The 22,713-nt window shown below is 45.4% G+C and overlaps 1 protein-coding gene across 1 annotated transcript; it reads right to left on the bottom strand.

The window, feature by feature from the left end:
- Positions 1–297: 297 nt before the first annotated feature.
- On the bottom strand, positions 298–19,334 carry LBH (LBH regulator of WNT signaling pathway). Its single transcript, XM_035111485.2, has 3 exons — positions 19,087–19,334; positions 15,112–15,211; positions 298–2,967 (listed from the first exon to the last, which is right to left on the bottom strand). Exons 1-3 carry the CDS (start codon positions 19,110–19,112, stop codon positions 2,779–2,781), a joined length of 315 nt encoding a protein of 104 aa, XP_034967376.1. The 5' UTR covers positions 19,113–19,334; the 3' UTR covers positions 298–2,778.
- Positions 19,335–22,713: the final 3,379 nt, after the last annotated feature.

Genomic DNA, 22,713 nt, shown 5'->3' with positions numbered 1-22,713 from the left:
TTAGTCATGCTGGCCACATGACCCAGAAAAACTGCCTGCAGACAAACGTCTGCTCCCGCGGCCAGTAAAGTGAGATGAGGGCCACAACCCCAGACTCGTTCGTGACTAGACTTAGCTGTCAGGGGTCCTTTACCTTTTTTTTACCTCCCTCTTTAATGCTTGTACTCGAAGAGCAGCACACTTGGGTTTGGATAGGGATTCACGTGCACTTTTCAAACTGCTAGAGATCACCCAACCCACCCTTTTTGGATTGTGGGAAAGAAAACGAAATAAGAGAGCAAACATAAATGCAAGAGGTTTGGAAAGCATTTTCAAACTTTATTTACAACTGTCACAGTGACAAAAGTAGTCTGAAAAAAATGCAAGCTTTTTTTCCCTGAGGCTCAAAAAAGAATTTTACCGAAATATAGAATGTAATATACAACAGGAGAAATTCAACTGGAGTGCTTTGTTCTTCAGACACATTCAAAAATGACAGAAATACAAGCAACAATTAAAAAAAGAGAGGCGCAAAAAGGATATGCTAATATTTAAAGACAAACAAGCATTTCCACTCTGATCTTTTAAGCATTAAGGATCTTTGCTCGTCTTGAGTGGTTTACATTTGACAGCTTCAAAACTTGGGACCAAAATCTGCAAACAAAACGAAAAACAAGAAATAACTTTTCGGAGAGAAAACTAGGGAGTTCAGGCTGGTGTGCAGGTATCAAAGCTCATTCTACTGAACAGCAAGACGAAAACAGATGCCCAGCATACAAGACCGAAAAACATCTGGATCCATTAGTTTTAAAGCAACCTTAGACTAGGAAATGATGCAAGACAGGTCTCAGCGATGACAAAACTGTTAACCAAGATAGGTAGTACATGTGTGACAAGTTCTTGGCTGTCAAAAGAATACAGAGGAACACCAACTACATCCCTATATTATGCTTAAAATAATAATAATAACAATAATAATAATAAAAAAAACACTCAGGCAACCTCACGCCCACATGTAACAATGACTCACAGCTGTTAAAAAGTTATTGCCATTATGTTGAAAACACAAGCAAGACAAAGACTGGGAGGGGGGCGGGATGAATCCTGCTGATTTTAAACAAGCAAATTCCCTAACTCCTTACCAGCGTTTTTACTACTCATGAGGTATCAAATACAAATATATACACAAAGTCCCAACAGATTTCTTAAGAAGGAACGGAGGCGATAAACAAGGGACGTGCAAGACTAGGGGTTGTTTTGAATATCTTGTTAAGGCCATGATGCGCGTTTATTACATCTTTTTAGTGTCTCCAGAATTAAACATGGAAACGATTGGCTTTTCATTTCTCAAGAGTGGTCCTTTTATACTGTGAAGTCTCAGGAAGGACTTCCATCAAGTGGTCAAGACATCTGCTTTCTTAGAAAGCAGCAAGTTTAGCTTATCCTGCAATTTGTCCTCCGCGTCCTAAGAGGATAGATCGGACAAAAATAGCGGCAGCTGTTGCTAGGAATTTAGATCTTGGGAACAAACTTCTGCCCATCAATAAAATCTCATAGATATGTTCAAAAAGCGTATTATCTTCTCCAGAATACTGAGAGACCATAATACTTTTTGTTTGCTTCTTTGAAGAGAAGACCTGCTTTCCTTCAATCATTACTTCTGTTAAAACTAACTTCAGATCATCTCCAAAGTTCTGCATTTGTTGGCCAAGGTTAGATTATGCACTGTCATAAAGTGAGCGCTTCATCCAGCTTTTGCAAATGGTTAAACTACACACATCCCTCAATGCCACTAGAAAAGCTGGCATCTCGTAGCAACTAGATGTACTTCTGGATGGGAGACTTAACAGCAGCTTTGGTGCCTGGAATATAGAAAGGAAAATCCAACTCAACCTCCTGTTTGTTACCGTGTGCAGGATAAACAAAGCTATTGCAGAAAAGTGGCAAAGGACCATTTTGTAAAGTCATCAGCACCGTGCCAATGAAAAGAAGATTCGCCACTGTAAGATTTAATTGTAAGTCAGTCACTACCTTTATCACGGTCACAAGACCCATTCGGGTTAGAATTCAAATGCATATTTTAAGAGGGGGCTTGGGGGGGGGGGGAGAAGGCGATGATGGCTTTTGTCTGCAATGGGCTGGGCTAGCTAGTGCCAAACACCAACATTCCCAACAGGGTGTGCGACTTAGGGAGGAAAAGATACTGAACGGGGTAATGTTATTGATCCATTGCTCCTCTAAGATGTTCAGCAGGAAAGACCTGCCATACTCTACTGTCATCGGAGCATTTCAGTGGCATGTTATCATACCTCTCAACCCACAACACACACACACACACCAAAAAAACAAAAAACAAAGCACTATAAGAAGGCAAAGTTTTGAGAGATGAATACTAGTCTCATGCTTTTAAAGCCAGAGGCAGCTGCATTTTACACATCTGCAGTCATTTCTTCCACCCCACACACTTCAGAAAAAAAGCATGTTTCCTGTCCGTATGATCCTCCACCAAAGCGCCCTGCAATTTCATGGCTACCCCCAGATAACCTTAACAAAATTCAACAGCGATCTTGAGAAGAGCAGCCGTCCCCCTTTCCACTACGGCACAACTGCCTTCCTTGCTTCCATTTGGAGATTGTCACATCAAGCGCTTCAGTTCTCAATAGAGAATATGAAAAAAACTAAGATCTTTTTGCAGGTGCAAAATTTGAATGTCTTTTGTAGAAAAAAAGACTTTTCAAAACAGTTGTGGTTCTCTTCCTTCCTCAAGATGATGTGGCATCTTAAGTCGTACAGAAGACTCTATTGCTCCTTGCTCTCTTTCTTTGCTTCGTCACAGTTTTCTTCCTCTTGTTCCTGGACCAGGAACTCCTCAGGCGGCCATCTTAGCTCTCCGCTCTCCACATCCCCTTCTGTTGGCTCGACTACAATGGAAGGGAGACGGTCCTTCAGCTTGCAATAACGATCGTAGTCTGAAGGGTCAGGGAAAATCTGAAAACAAAAAGATTTACATTAGTCAACACTTCTGTAGTGTTCTGAGGTATGCTTGACATTCTCATCTTTTTTTATTGTAACTGAGGTAGGCAGTGCCTCGGTCCAGGGTTCCAGCTGTGAGCATCATGGCTGAACAGGATTTTGAACCTAGGGCTGCCACATCAAAAACCAACCATCTGATCAACAAACCACACAAATGATCTAAGGCAGGCATCCCCAAACTGCGACCCTCCAAATGTTTTGGCCTACAACTCCCATGATCCCTAGCTAAGAGGACCAGTGGTCAGGGATGATGGGAATTGTAGTCCAAAACATCTAGAGGGCCGAAGTTTGGGGATGTCTGATCTAAGGCAAGCCAATCTTTCCTGCAAGTGTTCTTTGGGTGAAACCTGGCTTCAAGCTATTGGCTAGCTCGTAAGATGTAGCCAGCTGCAATGCATGTTCAGGTGATTCAGTGAATAGAATCATCTTCTTTAAACTTCCTCCCACATTGAACAGTTGAGATGGGGAGATTGCCAATGCCTACAAACCCAACCTGATCTTAATTAGATTGAAATCCAATGTGTGTCCTACACAGAACTTGTTTGAAAGATTCCAATACATACAAAATGTACATTATGACTGAATGGACGCCACTGAAAAACATTTGTGTTCTTGATAATATGGAATAGTATCAAAGTTCTGATGGCCCCATGGAAACATGCGTGTTCATGACCTTTGACTACAGCTTCCAGTGATGATTTGCATGTGTGAACACACCCCAAATTATGCTTTGTTTTTTGAACCTTTTCTAATTTTTAAAGGCTTTAATGATTTGGTGCTCATATGGAATGGTTAATATTGCATTCATATACAGAACTAAGCTATCCCTAACTGGGCTGATGCAATTTAGAGGCTGCCTCTGACCAAACTGTATTAGCATAGCCCCAAAACAGGTTTTCTGGTGGAGGACCAGCTTGCATGGGGTGCCCCTTCTCTTTAACACACCTAGTGAAAGCAGCTATACATTGGGCCCTAAACAGATACACAAGCTATTTTGCAATGCAACTTTGTGGTTCCTGAAATTCATTCCGATTGTGCAAGTAAAACATCAGATACAATTCTACAATATATGTTGTTTGTGTGTGAAAACAGGCAAGCTCCCAGGATCCCAGGCATGCACCTCCAGATGAGGGAAGATGCCAGGCATCTTCACTTCATCGCAAGTGGCCGATAGCCAGGTGCAAAATGCACCTGGCAAATTTCAAATGCTGACCCTAAAGCTTCCAGAAAAATCTTTTAAAATTGCCCAAAGAACATCAAGAGATCAAGTAATGTGAAAAGTTCATCACCACTCAACTCTGGTACTTGCCAAAAGCTCAAGAATACAGAGTATTCCCATCTGCTCTTGCCGCCAACATGTGTGCTTGCACAAGAGACTGGTCCACACAGCCCCTTCATGCATTATTTCAACAGGTATTAGGGATAGTCTGAACCCTCTAACATCTAACATCTACAAGTAGGAATATAAGCTAGGAATAAGTTTTCCTTCTAAGCAGTTTGTGCTACCCCCTCCTTTCCAACGTGACAGTGTCACATTCTTGCCTGTGGCCAGTCCCATGATGAACACCAGTCTTCCCAGCTGTGCTACAAAGAAGCTGATCCAACTTTCCTCTGCTCCAGTTAGTATTTCCCAGATGTCGAGGCAATTTGCACAACAGAATTGTACCCGTTTCTTTTCCTCCAGAACAAACCTGTTCTACTCTGCCTCATCGCAGGGCTTCAGGGCTTTCCGTTTTTCATATCTATGCTAGGGAAACTCAAAATACAAAACCTCACTCGGTTCTTTCCCCTCGGATCCTGCTGCCTGTTATCAACAGAGGCTGCAGGAGAAATAGTCAAGGTACACGAAAAGTGGATGGTGGACTTCCTGAGCTGAATGACCTGCTTGCTGCTCCCAGAGCCAGCCAAAGCTTCCCCGTCTGCAATTTGGAGTAGGTATTTGGGCCTGCGTACCATCAGGTTGATGGGGGCTGCAGTCCAACAACAAGATTCCTACCTGTGGCCTAAGACAAAGGAGGCTCCATCAACAGAGCCCCGCTCTTCTTCATCACACAAGGAAGCTGGCCGATTACAAAACTTCAGGACTCCTGGGAAGAAAGGCGCAGACTCGGGGCTGCGAAATGAAGAGTGCCAGCCTGCAGTCAAAGTCATAGGAAGATAGAAAGCTGCCTTGCCCAGTCAGACAAGAGCTTAGTATCAGTAGCAGCTCTCCTACTCCTACCTGGAGATGGTGGGGATTCACTTGATGGCCACCTTAAAGACAAAGTTGTTTGCCTCCATCCGTTAGCTAGGCGCCACAGCTGATGCAGCTTCAAGTGGGCTCTCCCAGTGCTCCATCAAGCTGTGCTCTGTGGAATCAGTCAAGTTTTTGCAGCCTGCTGACACAGTGCTTGTGAGTATGCACCTAGCAATGGGCATCCAAACTACTTGGCAGCACATAACACCTTGTCTGAGGGATTTTCTGTGGCTGTCAATCCAGGCCACGTTCAAGGTTTTGCTACTAGACCCTATAGAACTCAGGACCAGGTTACTTGAGAGCCCACCTTATCCCTTGTGTACCCAGCAGGTCATTGCATCCTACAAGAAATTCACTTTCAAGTCCCCAAATTATCAGACGCTCCCTCGACAGAAACTCCAGGCAGGGCCTTTGGCAAGGCTGCCCCTCCTGTGGGGCTTAGGAGAGGTGACCACTACCTGCATTTTGCAGAATTAATTGGAGGCACTTTTGTGTTGACAAGTTTTTCATAGATAAAAAGGTTTCTCCTGGTGTTCATTTTCCGTGGTTTTTAAGCTTATAGCCAGCTGTTTCTGGTACTGTTTTCAAGAATTACTCTTAGCCATTTCCATGACACAATTGTGAAAGGAGATTCATAAATAAATATAAATAATAAAATTGTGCAGCTGCACAGCAGGGATGGGGAAACTGTGGCCTTTCAGATGGGGTTGGACAGTGGTCAGGAGTGATGGGAATTGTAGTCCAGCAACACCCCCCGCTTTAGAAAATCTTCCCCCGTACACAAGACAGTTTGTGTCTTGTGGGTCATGCAGGACTTGCAATATTAACTGACTGCAGTCTTAAAATTCGGCAAAGAGCTTTGGCGCTGATTTAGCGCATCCATGTGGGGGGGGGGGAACTAAAGTATTCCAAGCTGACGGCTTATAGTTAACAGCAGTGCAGGAAACACCAGAGCAATAAGCATTCACTGTCATGTTAGGTACATTAGGTCAAGCCAGAATAGCTGTTTTGGAAATAAACTGTCTGCTTCCGCCCACCCCCTTGAAAACTAAGGAATAAATGATTTCCTTAAATAAACATCCCTTAAACGTGTTGTGCTTAGTGTGCTTTTCCTCCCTCCTTTTTTAAATAGAATGAACTATCTTATCTCCAAGCAGCTGCAATAGAGGAGGTCGGGATTTTTCCACTAACTCATGCTTTTTTAAAAATAATCAAGGCAGCATAAAAATGAGATGTTGCAATTACACTCAAGGATTAGGGATGGCCCAATGGAAAATAAGTGAAGTCACATTTCCCAGCACATGACAGACAAGGAAATGAGACAAGGTTGTCTGTGGGAACAAAGGAACAAGAGAGAGGCTTTGCATGAGGACATTTTTATCCACATCCACGAAGGAGATTGGCTCGATGCTATCTGGTCTCTCCTCTTTACACAAGAGGTAGATTTCCATCCCTGGGGACTCAGGCACACTTACAGCTGTCCCAATACACAACAGCCTCTTGGGCTATTGACAAAGCTGATCAGAGAATAAATGCAAGCCAGTGACTGAATAGCAGCCTGGCAAGGGAGACTTTTCCATGGTAGCAATAGAGAAATAATGTGTTCGGATCCTTTGGAATGCCAGGGGTGAAAGAGTATCTCAGGGAGGGATGGAAACAGACACATGCCTGCTGCTGAGAACAGCCTTGTATTCAAGTGCTAACCTGGTACCCACAGGCACCCATAAATTGCATACAGGTGTGTGTATGAAATTCTGTGCAGGCTAGTGAGCATGCTGAAGGAGGAGGAGAAAGAAGAGGCCTTCGTCCCTCCACTGCCCCCAGCATAGAAACCAAGCAGGCTTCTAAAAGAGGGGAGCCTCCCTCCCACTTGGTGCCCAGCATAGAAATGCAACTTTTGACTCTCTGCTGTCAGGCCCCCGGCAGGCTACTAAAAATGCTTCTGCGTGTTCATTTTTCTGGGCTTATTTACAAGGCTAGCTGAGCAGATCCTTGAACTCAAAGTCTGCATTCATGCTATCCATTTCAAGTTTGCATCACTTTTATTTACATAGCATGTGGCACTTGGTGTGCAAATATTTATTTGGTGTAGAAGCCAGACTGACTATCTATGTTCAGACTATATTCTTTACCGGCCAAACTGCATTTGGAGTTAACTGGGAGTATGATTATGAGCCTAAGTAGTTTCTTTGATGGCCACAGCTTGGGGCCTCCAGCTGTTTTTGGACTACAACTCCCATCATCCCTAGCTAGCAAGACGGGAACTGTAGTCCAAAACCAGCTGGAGACCCAAGTTTGGGAAACACTGAACTAAGCCACGGAGGACAGGTCCACCGGTGTCTGTTGGCTGCGAAAGCTACATGAAATCTTGTTCAGAAGCAGCAACACTAGAAATAAACACAAGATGGACAGCACTTTCGTGGTGCCCCGACTCCGAGCTTCTAGCAACCTCTGGGTTTGCCACTTCTGGAGACTGGATGGGGCAGCAGGAGGACCTCTGATCTCCTCAGTCACCCTTCTCACCTATTTATTTCATTTATATCCTACTGTTTTTTCCCAGAAGCTCAAGGTGGCATAAAGGTGTTCTCATTTAATCCCTACTATAACCGTGTGAGGTCAGTAAGGCTGAAAAGCAGTGACTGGCCCCAAGTGAGCTGCTTGGCCGAGTGGGGATTTGAACCCTGGTCTCCCATGCCCCAGTTTGATACTCTAAACTATTACACCACCCAGAACTAGCTACACATTAGTAAAGCACCAATAAGGACAGAGGAAATGTTTGTTGGGTATCTTATTGCTGCAGTGATAAACAAATGGAGCCCAATATGTAGAAAGCCATTTCGCATCTCAAAAACAGTAGCAGGATGCCTTTTGAAAAGTTTATTTAGAAAATTTCAACCAAGCAAGAGCTATTCAACATTGGAATGGGCTACCCCAGAAGGTGGCAAACTCTCATTCGCTGGAAGTTTTAAAACAGATTAGGTGGCTATCTGTTAGGGATTCTTTGCCTGTGAATCCTGCATTGCAAGGGTCTGGACTAGATGGCCTCTGAGGGCCTCTGACAACTCAACAGTTCTCTGGTTCAGTTATTTATATCCTTCTTTTCAGCTACAAGAGCACTCCAAGCAGTTAGCTACCTAGCCAAAGACTGAAAAGATCTTCATTGATGGAACAACAGTTTGCTTTGGCCTAAAACTCAACTCAGGCAAACACAAAACTACTTTATTTTCTTGCCCAATGCCTCAAAATCAAACTGAAATTGAAGCTCTAAACTTGAAGATCATCTGCTTCTTCTGTGCCAGGTGACACCCTCCTCTCCCCCAGCCCCACCCCCCTGCTGCTTCCTCTAGAGTTGACTGAACTTGGCACCAAGAGTGGAAAATGTTTTAACAACCACAAAAAGGCTTGCTGTACACGAGCTTGCTCGAGTACAAACCAAAAGAGCTCAGCTACAATGCAAAACTGCAGTGCAAGGAAACAAGCTATGCTAATAAGGAATCCAAAACAACTGGAGAGAATTTAAAAGGCATCTTAACGAACTGCACCACCGACTTCATTGTCCGTGTAACCAGCGAGTCCTACAGCAAGGCAAGGGAGTGCATTTTGCGCAGCCATGACAGGGATAGGGAACCTGTGACCGCCCAAAGGCCATCGGACAACATCCCCCATCAACCCCAGCCAGCATGGGCAGCAGTCAAGGATGATGGGGCTTGTAGTCCAACCAGGTCTCAGGGCCCACAGGATTCCCATTCCTAAATGGTGGCAGTACAGCCGGGGTCCCAACATCAGGCCTATGATCCACCAAGCCAAATGCAGCAGCCCATCAGAGCTTGGGGGGAAAAGCTTCAGATTTTGCCACTTGCCTGAGATGGCAAGCACATGGTGGTTATCAAGCACTTGGCAGGTGAAAGGTTTTGGCATGGTGGATCCCTAGTTGTGCAAGCCAGACCTATACACCAATGGTGTATTACACCATTTAGAAACAGCCACAAGGCCAACCCAAGGAATGTACTGCTCCCAAACAAATGCAATCCAACCAGTGTCCATCCCAGGGCTACTTCCACATTTAAGGAATGGTCTTGCTCCTTGCACAGCACACACAGGAGAGGAATCACTCCAACATGCTCTGCAAAACAGGCAATTATTTTGGGGCATGACTCCTGCTTATGCAATCTCCACCCTTAATGGCTGCTCCAAGCCACCACTTAGGTTGCTTGTGCCATCAGCCAGTCTTGAATGCTCATTCCCTGCAGAGTCAGTGGATTTAGTTAACCGGCTGTTCAAGGCAATCCGAGCACAAAAAGCAGAACACTTGCCTCTAAAGTTAGTCATACTGTTTGCCGGGCAAAGCTGCCACAACTTGAGATTTGTTTCAATGGCCCTAAGTTCAAATTCCATTCCAGAAGGATTTAAAAGAAAAAAAAGTTTGAAGTCGTGGCATTGTTTTGACAGCAGGCTAGTAAAATGATTCATTTAGTTCTTAACCAGCCTCAGTTTCAGACAGTTATTAGCTCTGCAGTCAAATGGCATTAACAGAGTGAACATGCAAAGTGGTGATGAAGCATTTCCAAGGAGTAAGAAACCACAACTCAGTCGAAGGGGGAGGTGGACTCAGAAGACCAAACTAGGCTGCTCAATGTTCAACAGGCTGAAAACAAACCAAGCCTTCATCTGGACATCAATCCATTTAGTGGATGACAGAGTTAGAAGACTGGCGGTTTTATTATTCCTGCAGGAATTAGGGGACATCTGAAATCATTCCAAAAAATAAGGTAAAGGTAAAGAGACCCCTGACCATTAGGTCCAGTCGTGGCACACTCTGGGGTTGCGGCACTCATCTCGCGTTATTGGCAGAGGGAGCTAGCGTATAGCTTCCAGGTCATGTGGCCAGCATGACAAAGCCGCTTCTGGCGAACCAGAGAAGCACATGGAAACGCCTTTTACCTTCCAAAAAACAGATGTTGCCTTTTGCCACTCTCTCAGATGCATTCTGAGGCGTGATCAAAGCTCAAGGGAGTGCAAATACCCTTCCAACGATCCACCCTCCTAAACAAGGCAGGCAGAAGGTCAGTACACTTCCTGGAACCCCATGTTTACTTGCTACTTATTTTGCAGAAGGGCTGGGGATTCATTATTTAAATTTAAAATAGACCTACTCAGTTTTTGTCCCAAACATTGGGGTTTCTCATCAAACAACCGTGGGCAATGTGTGGCTGTTTGAAGAAGACTTGAGGGGTAAAAGCACAGCCCTGCTCCACATAAGCACCCTTATGCCCTTTGTGCAGGTAATGTGCAAAAATGGTTAATGAAGTGGTCAACAGTGCAGCTAGACTGACACCTTTGCTCCTTTTCCCTAGCAGTAGTAGACCCTGTTAATCCAGACTGCCATTAGGTGGTCACTGCACATTTGCATGTTCCCCAGTTTAAAAAACACCCCTGAACTTAGAATGACAGCATGTTCGGAAGAAAGCTGTGCCAAAACCTTCTCCCCAACACCATGACAGAAAGAGGAAGGATATAAATGGGAGAAAATTACTACAAGCACTAATTGCCACAAGCCATTTCTGTGGAATTGGCCAGAAATGCTGCGTAGTTTTTTGTTTTGTTTTTTAAGGTACAAGTACGACAATATTTGGGCCTTTCTGGTTTTGGGCATGCAATATATGGATTTCAGCAAGTCTGGATTAATAGAAGAAGAAGAAGAAGAAGAAGAAGAAGAAGAAGAAGAAGAAGAAGAAGAAGAAGAAGAAGAAGAAGAAGAAGAAGAGTAGTAGTTTGGATTTGATATCTTGCTTTATCACTACCTGAAGGAGTCTCAAAGCGGCTAACAATCTCCTTTCCCCTCCTCCCCCACAACAGACACCCTGTGAGGTGAGTGGGGCTGAGAGACTTCAGAGAAGTGTGACTAGCCCAAGGTCACCCAGCAGCTGCATGTGGAGGAGCGGAGACGCGAACCCGGTTCCCCAGATTAGGAGTCTACCGCTCTTAACCACTACACCACACTGGCTCTTAAGAGCACTGGAAGCTTAAGAGCAAATGATCAATGTTGGTGCTTCCACAAATAAACTGAGATAGCAAAAACAGGCAGAACACGACACATCTCTTACAGAAACAGAAGAAAAACCTGCATTCCTCCATTTGGAAACAGGAATTATTGCTTTACTGCAACGGGAAACCAATGAGATGCCTTGTAGGTGTGTCTTTGGCCCCCAACTCCCATCAGCCTCAGCCAATGGTCCGAGAAGGGTCACAAGGTTCACCATCCCATCTGTTACCCAAAAGAGAAAGTAGAATCTCCACTTCTATTTGGGTGAGTGGGAGAACGTGTGACTTTCTAGTTTACTGAACAGAGAAACCAGCAAGAACCTTACAGCAATCTTTAGAAGTCATTGTTAGCAATGCAGAAACTGCACAAAGTCAAGTGCGAAAACTGAAGGCACAGATGTCCAAATGGGAGATTTAGCTACTTCCTGGGGGCCCTGCAGCATGCCAGCTGGGAGTAAAGGTAAAGGGACCCCTGACCATTAGGTCCAGTCGTGACCGACTCTGGGGTTGCAGCGCTCATCTTGCGTTATTGGCCGAGGGAGCTGGCGTACAGCTTCCAGGTCATGTGGCCAGCATGACAAAGCCGCTTCTGGCGAACCAGAGCAGCACACGGAAATGCTGTTTACCTTCCCACTGTAGCGGTACCTATTTATCTACTTGCACTTTGACGTAGCTTTCGAACTGCTAGGTTGGCAGGAGCAGGGACCGAGCAACGGGAGCTCACCCCGTTGCAGGGATTCGCACCGCCGACCTTCTGATCGGCAAGCCCTAGGCTCTGTGGTTTAACCCACAGCGTCACCCATGTCCCTGCCAAGCTGGGAGTAGGGTTGAGTATATTCCCCCCACAGGACATCAGCGGCCAGGTGAAGCCTGCATAGACCACTGTGGTCCTATTCTGATCCAGTTCATCATAGCCACTGGCAGCCAAACAGCACTTGAGAACTTAAGCACTGTACATGTTGGCACTGGAAATGTGCCACCAATTACAGAGGTTTGAGCCATCTGGATATGCCCCAAGGTACATATTGACCCTCCAAATAGATTATCAAAGACTGAGGACTTAAAACAGCTGCCAGGAAAAGATGAGAGCAGGTTCCCGTTTCGTCCACATGCAAACTTTGGCCATAACCCTAGAAAAACCCATCAGCCCTCCCCAATCTCGGGCCTTTCAGGTGGTTGTCCAGCCACCATCTGGAGGGCACCAACTTGGAGAAGGCCAGTCAAAGCCATTTAATCTTAAATAGCTTAGGGGATTTTCGCTTTTGACTTCTTGGTGAGCGGAGAAGGTAGGCTGGAGAAAATGCGGGCCTACCATTTTCCAGGGGGCAGCTTATCATAGTGACTTTATTCATTCATACGTAAGTTTTAGGCCCTACCCTTCAACCACCCCGGTTATCATAAATTAAAAGGCAGAAAAAGTAAAGACAGTTCTATGGATATTTAAAACTGAAAATCAAATTTGAGCCAGGTGAAAGAATGAGGGAGGCAAGCAAAGAGGGTATTAGGACCTCCCTTCACCCCTCAGGACATATACCACCTGCCAGCTGCCCTGGGAATTCATTCCTAATGAATTCTTTTGATATCATTTTAGTATTTTATTTCAAATTTACTTCCAAGTAAACAGTTCAGGAAAGGGGTAGAGCAACTGCTTTGGAGTGCAGAAGGGTCCAAGTTTCAGTCCCTGGTATTTTCCGGCAGGGCTGGGAAGGACCTCTTGTCTGAAACCCTGGAGAGCAAGTGCCGGTCCGTGTAGACAAAACCAAACTAGGTGTGATTCTGACTCGGCAAAAGGCAGCTTCCTACGCTACTTTTAAGCTGCCCTGAGAGTATTGGCATCTTTAAAAGCGGACTATAAAGAAATAAAATGCAAAGACAAAAACATGCCTGTTTAAAAACAGAATTTAGAAGTGCCTGGGCAAATAAAAGTTTTATGCCTAGTGCCAAAAAGGCCCGCATTGGGGCCAGGTGAGCCTCCCTGGACAGGGCATTCCTAATATTTCTCTTAGCAACTGGCATGCCAGAAGGCTACATTGTCCACTGTGGCAATCTCCACTCAGAGTGCTGCTAGTCCAAATGTAATGGTAACTCCAAAGCCCCAGGACAACAGGTGCTTCACCCGAGAGCTACTTCCTGTTTTGCTTTTGGGTCTGCAGCTGTCATTCCGGGGAATGCTGACATCTGAAATTACCCTATGCAATGTAAATATTTGTTTCTTGGTTGTAAGCTTTCCTCCCCCTTTTTACAATGAGTGGGGCAATGCTCCCCACCCTGCCACAAAAAAAACACAACAACATCATGTTGAGAGGATTATAATTCAAGCACTCAAAGCCTGTCTAGTTTCTTCATCAGAAACCAATGAAATGATAATAGCGACAAACCTACACGAGACCGAAATGCTGTAAAGTAGGGAACCTTTGGCCCTCCGGATGTTGCTGAACTAAAACGCCCATCATCAATGATCACTGGCCATGCTTGCTGGGGCTGATGGGAGTTGTAGTTTGTCCACACTTGGACAGCCATGGTTCTCAACGGCCGCTGCAATTCTGCCGCTTGACTCCTCTTACAAATTGCCCTTGACCTAAGGAGGATGCTGAGTCATCATTCCTAGCAAGCATCACATGGCAACCCATATCCAATGCCACTTTTAAGCTCATCTGTATCGGCAGCAAGTTCACATCTGGCTTCTCCTTCATGTCCAGCTGACAGGTGAGCTTGGAAAGAATCCAAGTTTGCCCTTATGCAAAACCAAAGGGATGCTAAAATAAGTAAATGCCAGCAATGTTCTAATGTGGCTTTTCTTACACTTGATACTGCCAGCAGCCCATGTTTCTGTTTCCTTGTTTGTTTGCAAAGCTGTAGGCAGTTAAGTAGGATAAGCACAGACAGTGGTTTGGGCACCCTGAAAGAATCCAAAGGGTCTAGCCATAGCATGTGCGTAACCAAAGCAAGCATTTGTAACATTTGTTGTGACTTCCATTTATCATTTTAGTTGGTGGATTTTGCAAACACACCATAAATGAGATCTCTGATATTATGTGACTCATCACCATTGCTCCTCAGCCTCATTGTCAACCGTTTGCCTTCTGGCACTGGCAAGTTAAATATCTAGCTTGATGCATCAAAAACAAAGCTAGTAGGGTATCTGTACTGTGACATGACCTTCCCAGATTTCTTACAAAATTAAGGCAAACCTTGCTGTATTTCACGTTGTGGCCTTGCAAGACACACGTGTTAACGTCAGATGCTGCCTAAGCAGTGTGTTCAAGTGTGAGCTGCAAGAAGAGTGGATCATTTTCAGGCACCCCCAAACTCGGCCCTTCAGCTGTTTTGGGACTACAGCTCCCATCATCCCTAACTAACAGGACCAGTGGTCAGGGATGATGGGAATTGTAGTCCCAAAACAGCTGGAGGGCAGAGTTTGTGGATGCCTGGTTTAAATGAAAACTTGAGACAACTTAACGTAGATAATAGGACATGAACTGCGTGAAAAGGTGTCACAACGTATTGTAGAGCTGAGCATTGTGCTTAAACTCCATGCATTTCAATGCAATCTAAGCAATCTGTAACCTGTGTTGGATTAAGATCCAGGTGTAGTGACTTTATTCCAGGCTCTCCAAAGTGTTACTTGAGCCTCAAATGTTTTATTTCCACCTCAGCCAAGTGTTCCACATCCCTAGCTTGAAAATAAGTCAATGAGGTTTTACTCCCAAGTAAGCATGCAGAGAATCAGGCTGGTAGGTCAGCCTGTTGAAAAGGCATCACCATCTACTCCCAACTGATTCTGCTGGTTAATACTGTTCTATGATGCATAGGAAACATACCTGGTATGATAGGCCATCCTTGCGGGGGCTTAAGCCAATCTCATCCATAGATGGAGCGCTCATCACCTCAGTCATGTCAGCTGATCTCAGATAATCAGAGCTGGAAACAGAGGCAGAGAGAGAGAGAGAGAGAGAGGGATTCAGCTGTTGAGAGTTACATTAAATGAACACAATCACTGGAGCAAGTGGAATTATTGCTAATCTTGTTGAAGAACCATTCAGATGTTATCAACATGGTAAAGCCTTTCAACCTTTCCAGTTTAGGAAAAGACCTTGGTTAGTTTTTTTATATATAAAAAAAACTTACACCACATTTGAGAACACCAACTGGAAGCAGCAGTCAAGTCTTTACAGACCTGGGGTCTTTAATCCAGACAACACTGAACAAGCCCTGTTCTTTCCCACTCTGCTATTCTCCTTACATAAACCTTTAAAAATAAATAAATGTTACTGTTAGGGCAGCAACCAGCCATGAGGATGGAGCACACGATTCAGTTGTGGGTCCTAACCCACCTGCTTAAGGCCAAACCCCTCCTAGAAACAAATCAATCTGAGACTTTCTAATGCCTCCCCCAACCCTGTGTTGAAAGCCTATCGATTTCATAACCTCCTCAAAACAATGGTAAAGAACCTTGTCAAATGGAAGACTTATGCAGTTCCAAAGGGTTTAATTCTGATTAATTCTGTAACTTTGGTTTCAGGAACTGCCACGCCGGGGGTTAAAGATGCACTCATATTTTCCTGTATAATGAATTCTGAAAGCAAAAGTAGATTTGCATACACATCCAGTAACTTCTGCATTTTGGTGTATGCTTAACCATTTTCAATGTCCAGGCACAGCACTTTATAAAGCTTGCCTGCATCCATTCATGTTGCCACTGAAATGAAGAAAATCTGTCCAATGGTGCTGCCTTAAAAAGAACTGTGTTGCAATTTGGAAGCTGTTCTGAATCAGCTTCAGGTGTATCCCAGGTAATAAAATGCAACGGCACTATAAAATAGCAACAGAAAGGCTTGCCCACTGTCACCAGTGCTCAATCTCTGGTGGACAGCAGGACACAGCAGAAAGGAGTGTTCTTGACTGTACATACCTTATACACTTGCCAAGTGGCAACAGCTCTTATAGATTCATACAGAATACCGTTTAAGCTTTGACACATATGCGTAATACAAAATACAAACAGCTCATGCTAGGAGGAAATCAATTGTACAGATAACAGATATGTGTACTTATTGGTGACATCAATGCACACAGCGCTCAAATGCATTACAATACTAAAAAGACAGGTCTCTGCTCCAAGGAGCATACAGTCTGACAAGGCGATGGAGAGAAGTCATTGAAAGAGCCTCCCAGACGCCAATCAACTTACTTGCTGCTGCTGCATCTTAGCTCTATGCATAAGTGAGAGCTACATCAGGATCAGATCAGCTCTGTGTATCTCCAGGACTAGACAGAAACAGGGAGGAAACTAATCTGTTCAACCGAACTTCCATATAAGGAGAACAAGGGATGTATCAGATGTCATTTACCCACCTTGCTGTGGCCCTCTTGCGCTCTATATTGGGGCCTCACTCTGTACAGTGAGTCTAGAAAAAGGAAGTGAAACTGGACTTTGCTCTGTAAAATGCTTTAGATAAGTGCAGAGACAACCAGCTGCTTAGGAATTCCCTGCTAGAGTTATTCAAAGGTTACTAAAGCCCAAGGAGTGGGCTGTAGCCTGCCGAACTCTATAGTCTGCTTTGCTCTGCAAGAAAAGTTGAATATAAAAATAACAGCAACCAGCTGAGGTCAAGTAAACAGCTACCTCCTTTTTTCAATTTCAAGCTGGGGAGAAGAGAAAAGCTGAGACATGGCAGGAAATTAGCTTGCTGGGTAGAGCTACATGCTGGTCAGCAGTTAGCCTGTCCCACCGGCTAACAGCTGGATGGTGTACAACCCAAACTGTGCTCTCTGGCAAGTATAACTGAGTATTAAGCATCAGATGTGCCCCACCAAGCAAGAGCATGGTTTCCAGACAAAAATACACTAGGGAGGCAAAGCACACTACTTGCCAAACATCTCCACACTTGTTTTTTTCCTAATTCAGCTTGCAGGTCTAGAGAGCAGAGTTTGCTTTAGTGCCATTCTCCATTCACTTGCTCTTCAGAAAGCTGTAAAACCTTTGCAAAAACAACAACTCACTTGTTTCATCCCTGCCAGTTCTATTAAAACCACTCAGGAATTTACCACAGGTAGAGCATCCCTTGCGCCAAGGGATATTTATGCTGCTTTTGGTATTCATCGTGAGAGCCATCTAATGTTTTCATATTTGTGTGTGGTGCATGTGTTTGCCAGGTCACAGAATCAGACTCTGATTTGCCATCTAGTTTTTAATTAAGTCCATCTCTGTGCCAGAAAAGCACAATTCCCTGAAGACTGCCTCGCAGATGCCTGACCAGCCTTTCTCTGAAAGCAGCCCAAGGAAGATGGTTACACAACTTCTCTGGGCAGCTCACTCCTTTCCTAGCAGTTACTAGGCTGCAGAGAATACAGCGGAAAGACGCAAATACGTAAGGGTAGATTCAGGCAAGCTAAAATGCACAACCTCAAGGCATCATTTGAATGCAACCCCATCATCACAGCCTCAAGCAAAAATTCCAGGAGTTCTTCAGAGCCACAGTTCTGCCCTGGAACCATTTTCCAAGCTCAGGTCCCAGCCTTGGCATATAAGACAATGAATAATAATTTACAGAGAGCTTCTGAGTGACCTTCCAGCACTACTAAACACATCTGGGATTAAGGGACAAGGCTTCCGATTTGCCTACAGTCCTTACACCACCTTTAGATATTAGCCCTGGCAAAATCTGTCTCCCCGTAATCCTGCACCCATTCGGAGGGGTGTGTGGGTTACTTGCCAAGCAAAGAGCGGCTGCTGCGGCGACTACTCCCCCCCCCCCGCCCCTTGTCAGCAGCCGGCTGCCCGGATCACTACTGCCTTTGTTACAAGCTTGCAGAGAAGCAGCTGCCCAACAGCAAACTTCCTCACGCGATTAAGTTTCCCCTCCGGGTTGCAGGACTGCGCCCCTCCACACTCTCGCGTGATATTTTGTTTAGGGCGGGGGAGGGGGGTGTTGTCTTTGCAGATCGAACATCAAAGCTGAGAAGCGACTTTTCAAACACAGAAAGTCGCTATTTAGTCGTCATTACTGAGCCCCCGCCCCCCAAATGCCCCTCTAAAATCCGTTGGCTCGGGGTGCAGCGTCTGCAAAGCAAGGTCTCTAAGCAAGCGAACAGCGTCCGTTCAAGATGCCCAAGCGAAGAGCAGCGGCGACTGCCGCCTCGCCTTGCACACTGCCGCCGCCTCCGCCTCCTGTTGCAGCAACCCCAACTCCGTTGAGCCGCTTCGCCCGGCGGGGTGAAATGGAGGACAAACGCCGAATGAATAACCGCTTAACCGGCGCCCTCTCTTCCCCCGCCCCCAGCAGTAGAGCGTGCACCGACTGCTAAAGAGGCTTCGCATTCAGAACGGCGTAGCTGCACCGCCGAGCAATAGCAGGCTGCAATCCCTGGCGCGTTTACCCGGGCGAAAGCTCCGTGCAACTTGGCGGGACTTGCTTCCGTGTAAAGCGTGCACAGAGTCGGGCTGCAGGGGGCTTTGCTTTTTGGAATGAGGGGCGGGCGGGTGGGTGGCAGAATCAGACCCAGGCTGCCTTTTTCCAAGTCTCCACGTTTCTGGCCAGGATCTTGACCTAAGCTTCCCCGAAGCCTCTTCCACCGAGCGCCTCCTTTTGTTCCTCGCAGATCCCCTGCGCAACCTTGAACTTGCTTCTCCTCAAGTTCCCCAAGTCTGACTAGTTGGTTTTCTCCAGCCTTCCTGGAAATCTCGCCTGGAAAAAGTTGATCCCCCCCCTCTCCCCAGCCTGCAACCCGGATCTCGTAATCTACATTTGCGACCCACGAGTACAGTAGCAAAGACCAGCAAACGAGGTACTCACCAGTGAATGGGGAAAAATACAGACATGAAGTCCTAACAAAGAGGCTGACCCAACGTCCTTTGTATCTGAGCACAGGGGGGCAGAGCCGGATAGGAGGAACGGACTGGCCTCTCTAAGGAAGAGCGGCCACCAACCAGCCGATTTGCACCGAGAGGAAAGCGCCCGCTTGGACAAGGAAGGGGGCAGAAACAGCTGAGCAGCGCTAGTAACCCGCGCGCACAAGAGGAAACTATACTCGACTTTCTCTGCAAGGCTGACTCGCGCAAAGAAAGTGGGCAGCTCCTTTTATAGACGAGGGAGGCGTGCCTCGGCCCGTAAGGCCCGCCCACCCGCTCCGATGATGTCACCAAAATCATGAATGGTTTCTTGCGCTCAGCCTGTAGCAAAGCCGCGTCTCGGTAGAAAGAAGCGGGATGTCGAGCTCTCCTATTGGCTGGCTCCTATGGCATCATCTTCGGCACTAGCGCGCCTTGCTGCTGATGTCTGTTGTTACCTAACCCACATCGCCGTCAATCAAGCCAAGTTTGGGTATATGTAAAACCACTCCTTTAGCTTTTCTTCCTGGGTTGCATGGCTGTGGGCACACGCTTGCCCCCCCTTCTCCCTTAACAAATAAAATAATACAGTAAAGGCATCTAGCTCCGCTGAGAAATGAAGCGTTTCCAAAGAGGTCAGAGGATCTGCCAACGCAAGAGTTCTTAAGTAGGATGCAGTTGCTAAGAAAATAGCCGCGAGGTTCATTTAAGGTAGCTTTTCATTCATAAACAATGGGGGCGACAAACACGGTGTATCTGTCTTCACTGAGCTTGGAAAGGCAGTCACTTCGCCAGCATAAAAATGAAATCTAGCTATGCGCTCTAGCTACACCTACTGTCCGGTTATAATTATTTTCAACAATGACAATAGGCGAAGGATTGGAACAGCAATCAGCTGGAAATACGCAAATGATATTACCCTTTTGCCTCGAACTGTGTAGTAAGGAGTGGGAGTGAAAAGCTGGCTGCTATTTTTGGTTTTCCTACCCTGCCTAAGATTGATTTTTAAAATAATGCATGGGAACGTGAAAGGAGGCAGTGGCTTTGCAGGATCATAAATTTACTGGGCTGCACTGCTTTCCCCTCTGCCTTGTTCCCCCCAGAATGGGATTTATTTTTAATATGCTTACAATATGTGGGAGTAAGGAATAGTTTTCGATATTGTTCCTCAGTTTTCCCACATGATTGAATCTCTGAGGAACCCACAAAGCTATCAGTTTGATCATTAGTCTGTCTAGCTCAGCTGTGGCCGATGTGAGCTGGGCTCCATCAACCCCTCGAGGGCAGCAGGTTCCTTATACCTACACGGACTGGCAGTGACTCTCCAAGGTTTAAGAGAAGAATCCTTCCCAGCTCCAGCAAGATATGCTGGGGATTGAATCTGGAAACATGCCCTCTTAAATCTACATCTGAGCTACTGCCTTTCTCCCCCAGCTCACAGACACGAAAGTTTGAGGTCAAATTTTTATTTTCCACCAGTAAGTAAACAGCACCTGCTTCCTGGTACCCAGAACAGCCACACAGCTGTGTTGTTGTGAAGATATCCCAGCTGAATGTAGGAATGGGCTGCCCTGCCTTAGCACATCATTTCATTGTGGGTCGCCATAGAACAGAAGATCACAGCAAGGCCAAGGTGCCTACAGTTTACATATGAGTTGTGAGAAGCCCTTGAAGGCTGTGTGCAGTTGCTTGGCTCTGAAGCTTTCCTGCAGTGCCACAGGAAGGAACTGCAGCACAGAAGCCCTTATGTAAGTTTGTGGTTAGCTCTAGAATGTCTGTTTGCAAATGAAGAGGCACCATGAAGCCAAAATAAACCATCAGTCCCAACAGCCCTTGCCTCTTCTTGGCCCCATCAGGAAAAAATGCAGCAATGAGCATAAAGTAGAGCTGTGGAAAGGGATGACTCTTGGCATTTGCCTTCAGGCCTGCAACATTAATATTTACTGTTCTACTTGGTGATGAGTCCTCTGACATGCACCTGAATTCCTTGCTGCTTGCCCTCCTATCATCACCTGGCTGCAGCTGTGCCAGTTTGATTTTCTTTCTACGCACCCACCTACCTCTGGGACTGTGGCCACAGCTTCTGCAATTTCTACTGCATATATAGTGACACTTTGCTGCCTGCCATGTATGCTCCAGCAGTTAACATGGGGCAGGTAGATCATTCAGCAGCAGGTTAGTGCTCCCTGGGCAGCTATAGGAATGGTGGAAATGGCTAGCAGCACACCTGGAAAAGAAGCAATGAGGTCTCCAGGTGCACAGAAATGTGTGTTTTGACACACACACCCAATGCACTCCTTTATTTTCTTGCATCAAATGGATTACCCTCTCCCTCCCCACCCCCACTTTTTTCCTAACAGCATCCCTGGTCCTCACATCTTGGCTACTGCAAAATGATAGTGCCAGAAATAAAGATATATGGGGGCAAAGTATATCTTGAGGTGTGCAATCTCCAGTTCATATATTAAACATTTCCAAACAGAAACATTTCTGTGTTTCCCATCCTAAATATGCTGGGTTGCATCCAAATAAATAATACTCAGTCATGCCCATTAATTTCAATGGGTCTACTCTAGCTTAAGTCCATTGATTAGGGAGCTGGGTATGTTTAGCCTGGAGAAGAGAAGGTTAAGGGGTGATGTGATAGCCATGTTCAAATATATAAAAGGATGTCATATAGAGGAGGGTGAAAGGTTGTTTTCTGCTGCTCCAGATAAGCGGACACGGAGCAATGGATTCAAACTACAAGAAAGAAGATTCCACCTAAACATTAGGAAGAACTTCCTGATAGTAAGAGCTGTTCGACAGTGGAATTTGCTGCCAAGAAGTGTGGTGGAGTCTCCTTCTTTGGAGGTCTTTAAGCAGAGGCTTGACAGCCATATGTCAATAATGCTTTGATGGTGTTTCCTGCTTGGCAGGGGGTTGGACTGGATGGCCCTCGTGGTCTCTTCTAACTCTTATGATTCAGTGAGTCTAATAACTTAGTTTAATAGGTTATGTTGCACATATTTAAATAATGTTCACATGCAAGCATGTATGTTAACGATTTGTGCCCTAATGAAAATCATTTTTTTTTCTCTTTCTAGATTTACGGTAGTTACAGTAGTCTAAAGGTGATCAAAGAAGAAGAAGCCTTTTAAAAATCTGCATTTGGAAGCCCCTATTTGTCTAGCTTGCAGCTGATTAAAGCTGTAGGCCAGGCATGTCCAAAGTCTGTTTCAGGGGCCTAATCCAGCCTGTTTGTCAATTTAATCTGGTCTGTGTGGCAGTATATGTGTAAAATCCTAAGAAAAGTTCATCAACTTAAACCCTGAAAAAAGCTCAACAACTTGAATCCTCAAAAAAGGTTAACAACTTTGGTCGGCCCTCACAGCCCTTCACTTCATCAAATCTTGCTCTCTTTGGAAAAAATTTGGACACCACTGCTGTAGGCCATGCTAGTGAAAATATTTGTTTATTTAAGTAAAATAGATGTCCAGCTCTATAATCCCAAGAGGCTCTCAAAGCAACTTATGGACAAGATCCTCCAGAAAAAAAATCTAACTTTCTTTGCATGATAGAAATTCAGTTGTGGAAGCTTTTTCCTACCATG

Source organism: Zootoca vivipara, chromosome 3 (assembly GCF_963506605.1).
Source record: "Zootoca vivipara chromosome 3, rZooViv1.1, whole genome shotgun sequence".
NCBI classification, from domain to species: domain Eukaryota; kingdom Metazoa; phylum Chordata; class Lepidosauria; order Squamata; family Lacertidae; genus Zootoca; species Zootoca vivipara.
Note: the sequence above shows the minus strand (reverse complement) of the source record. Positions and strands in the feature narration are given on the sequence as shown.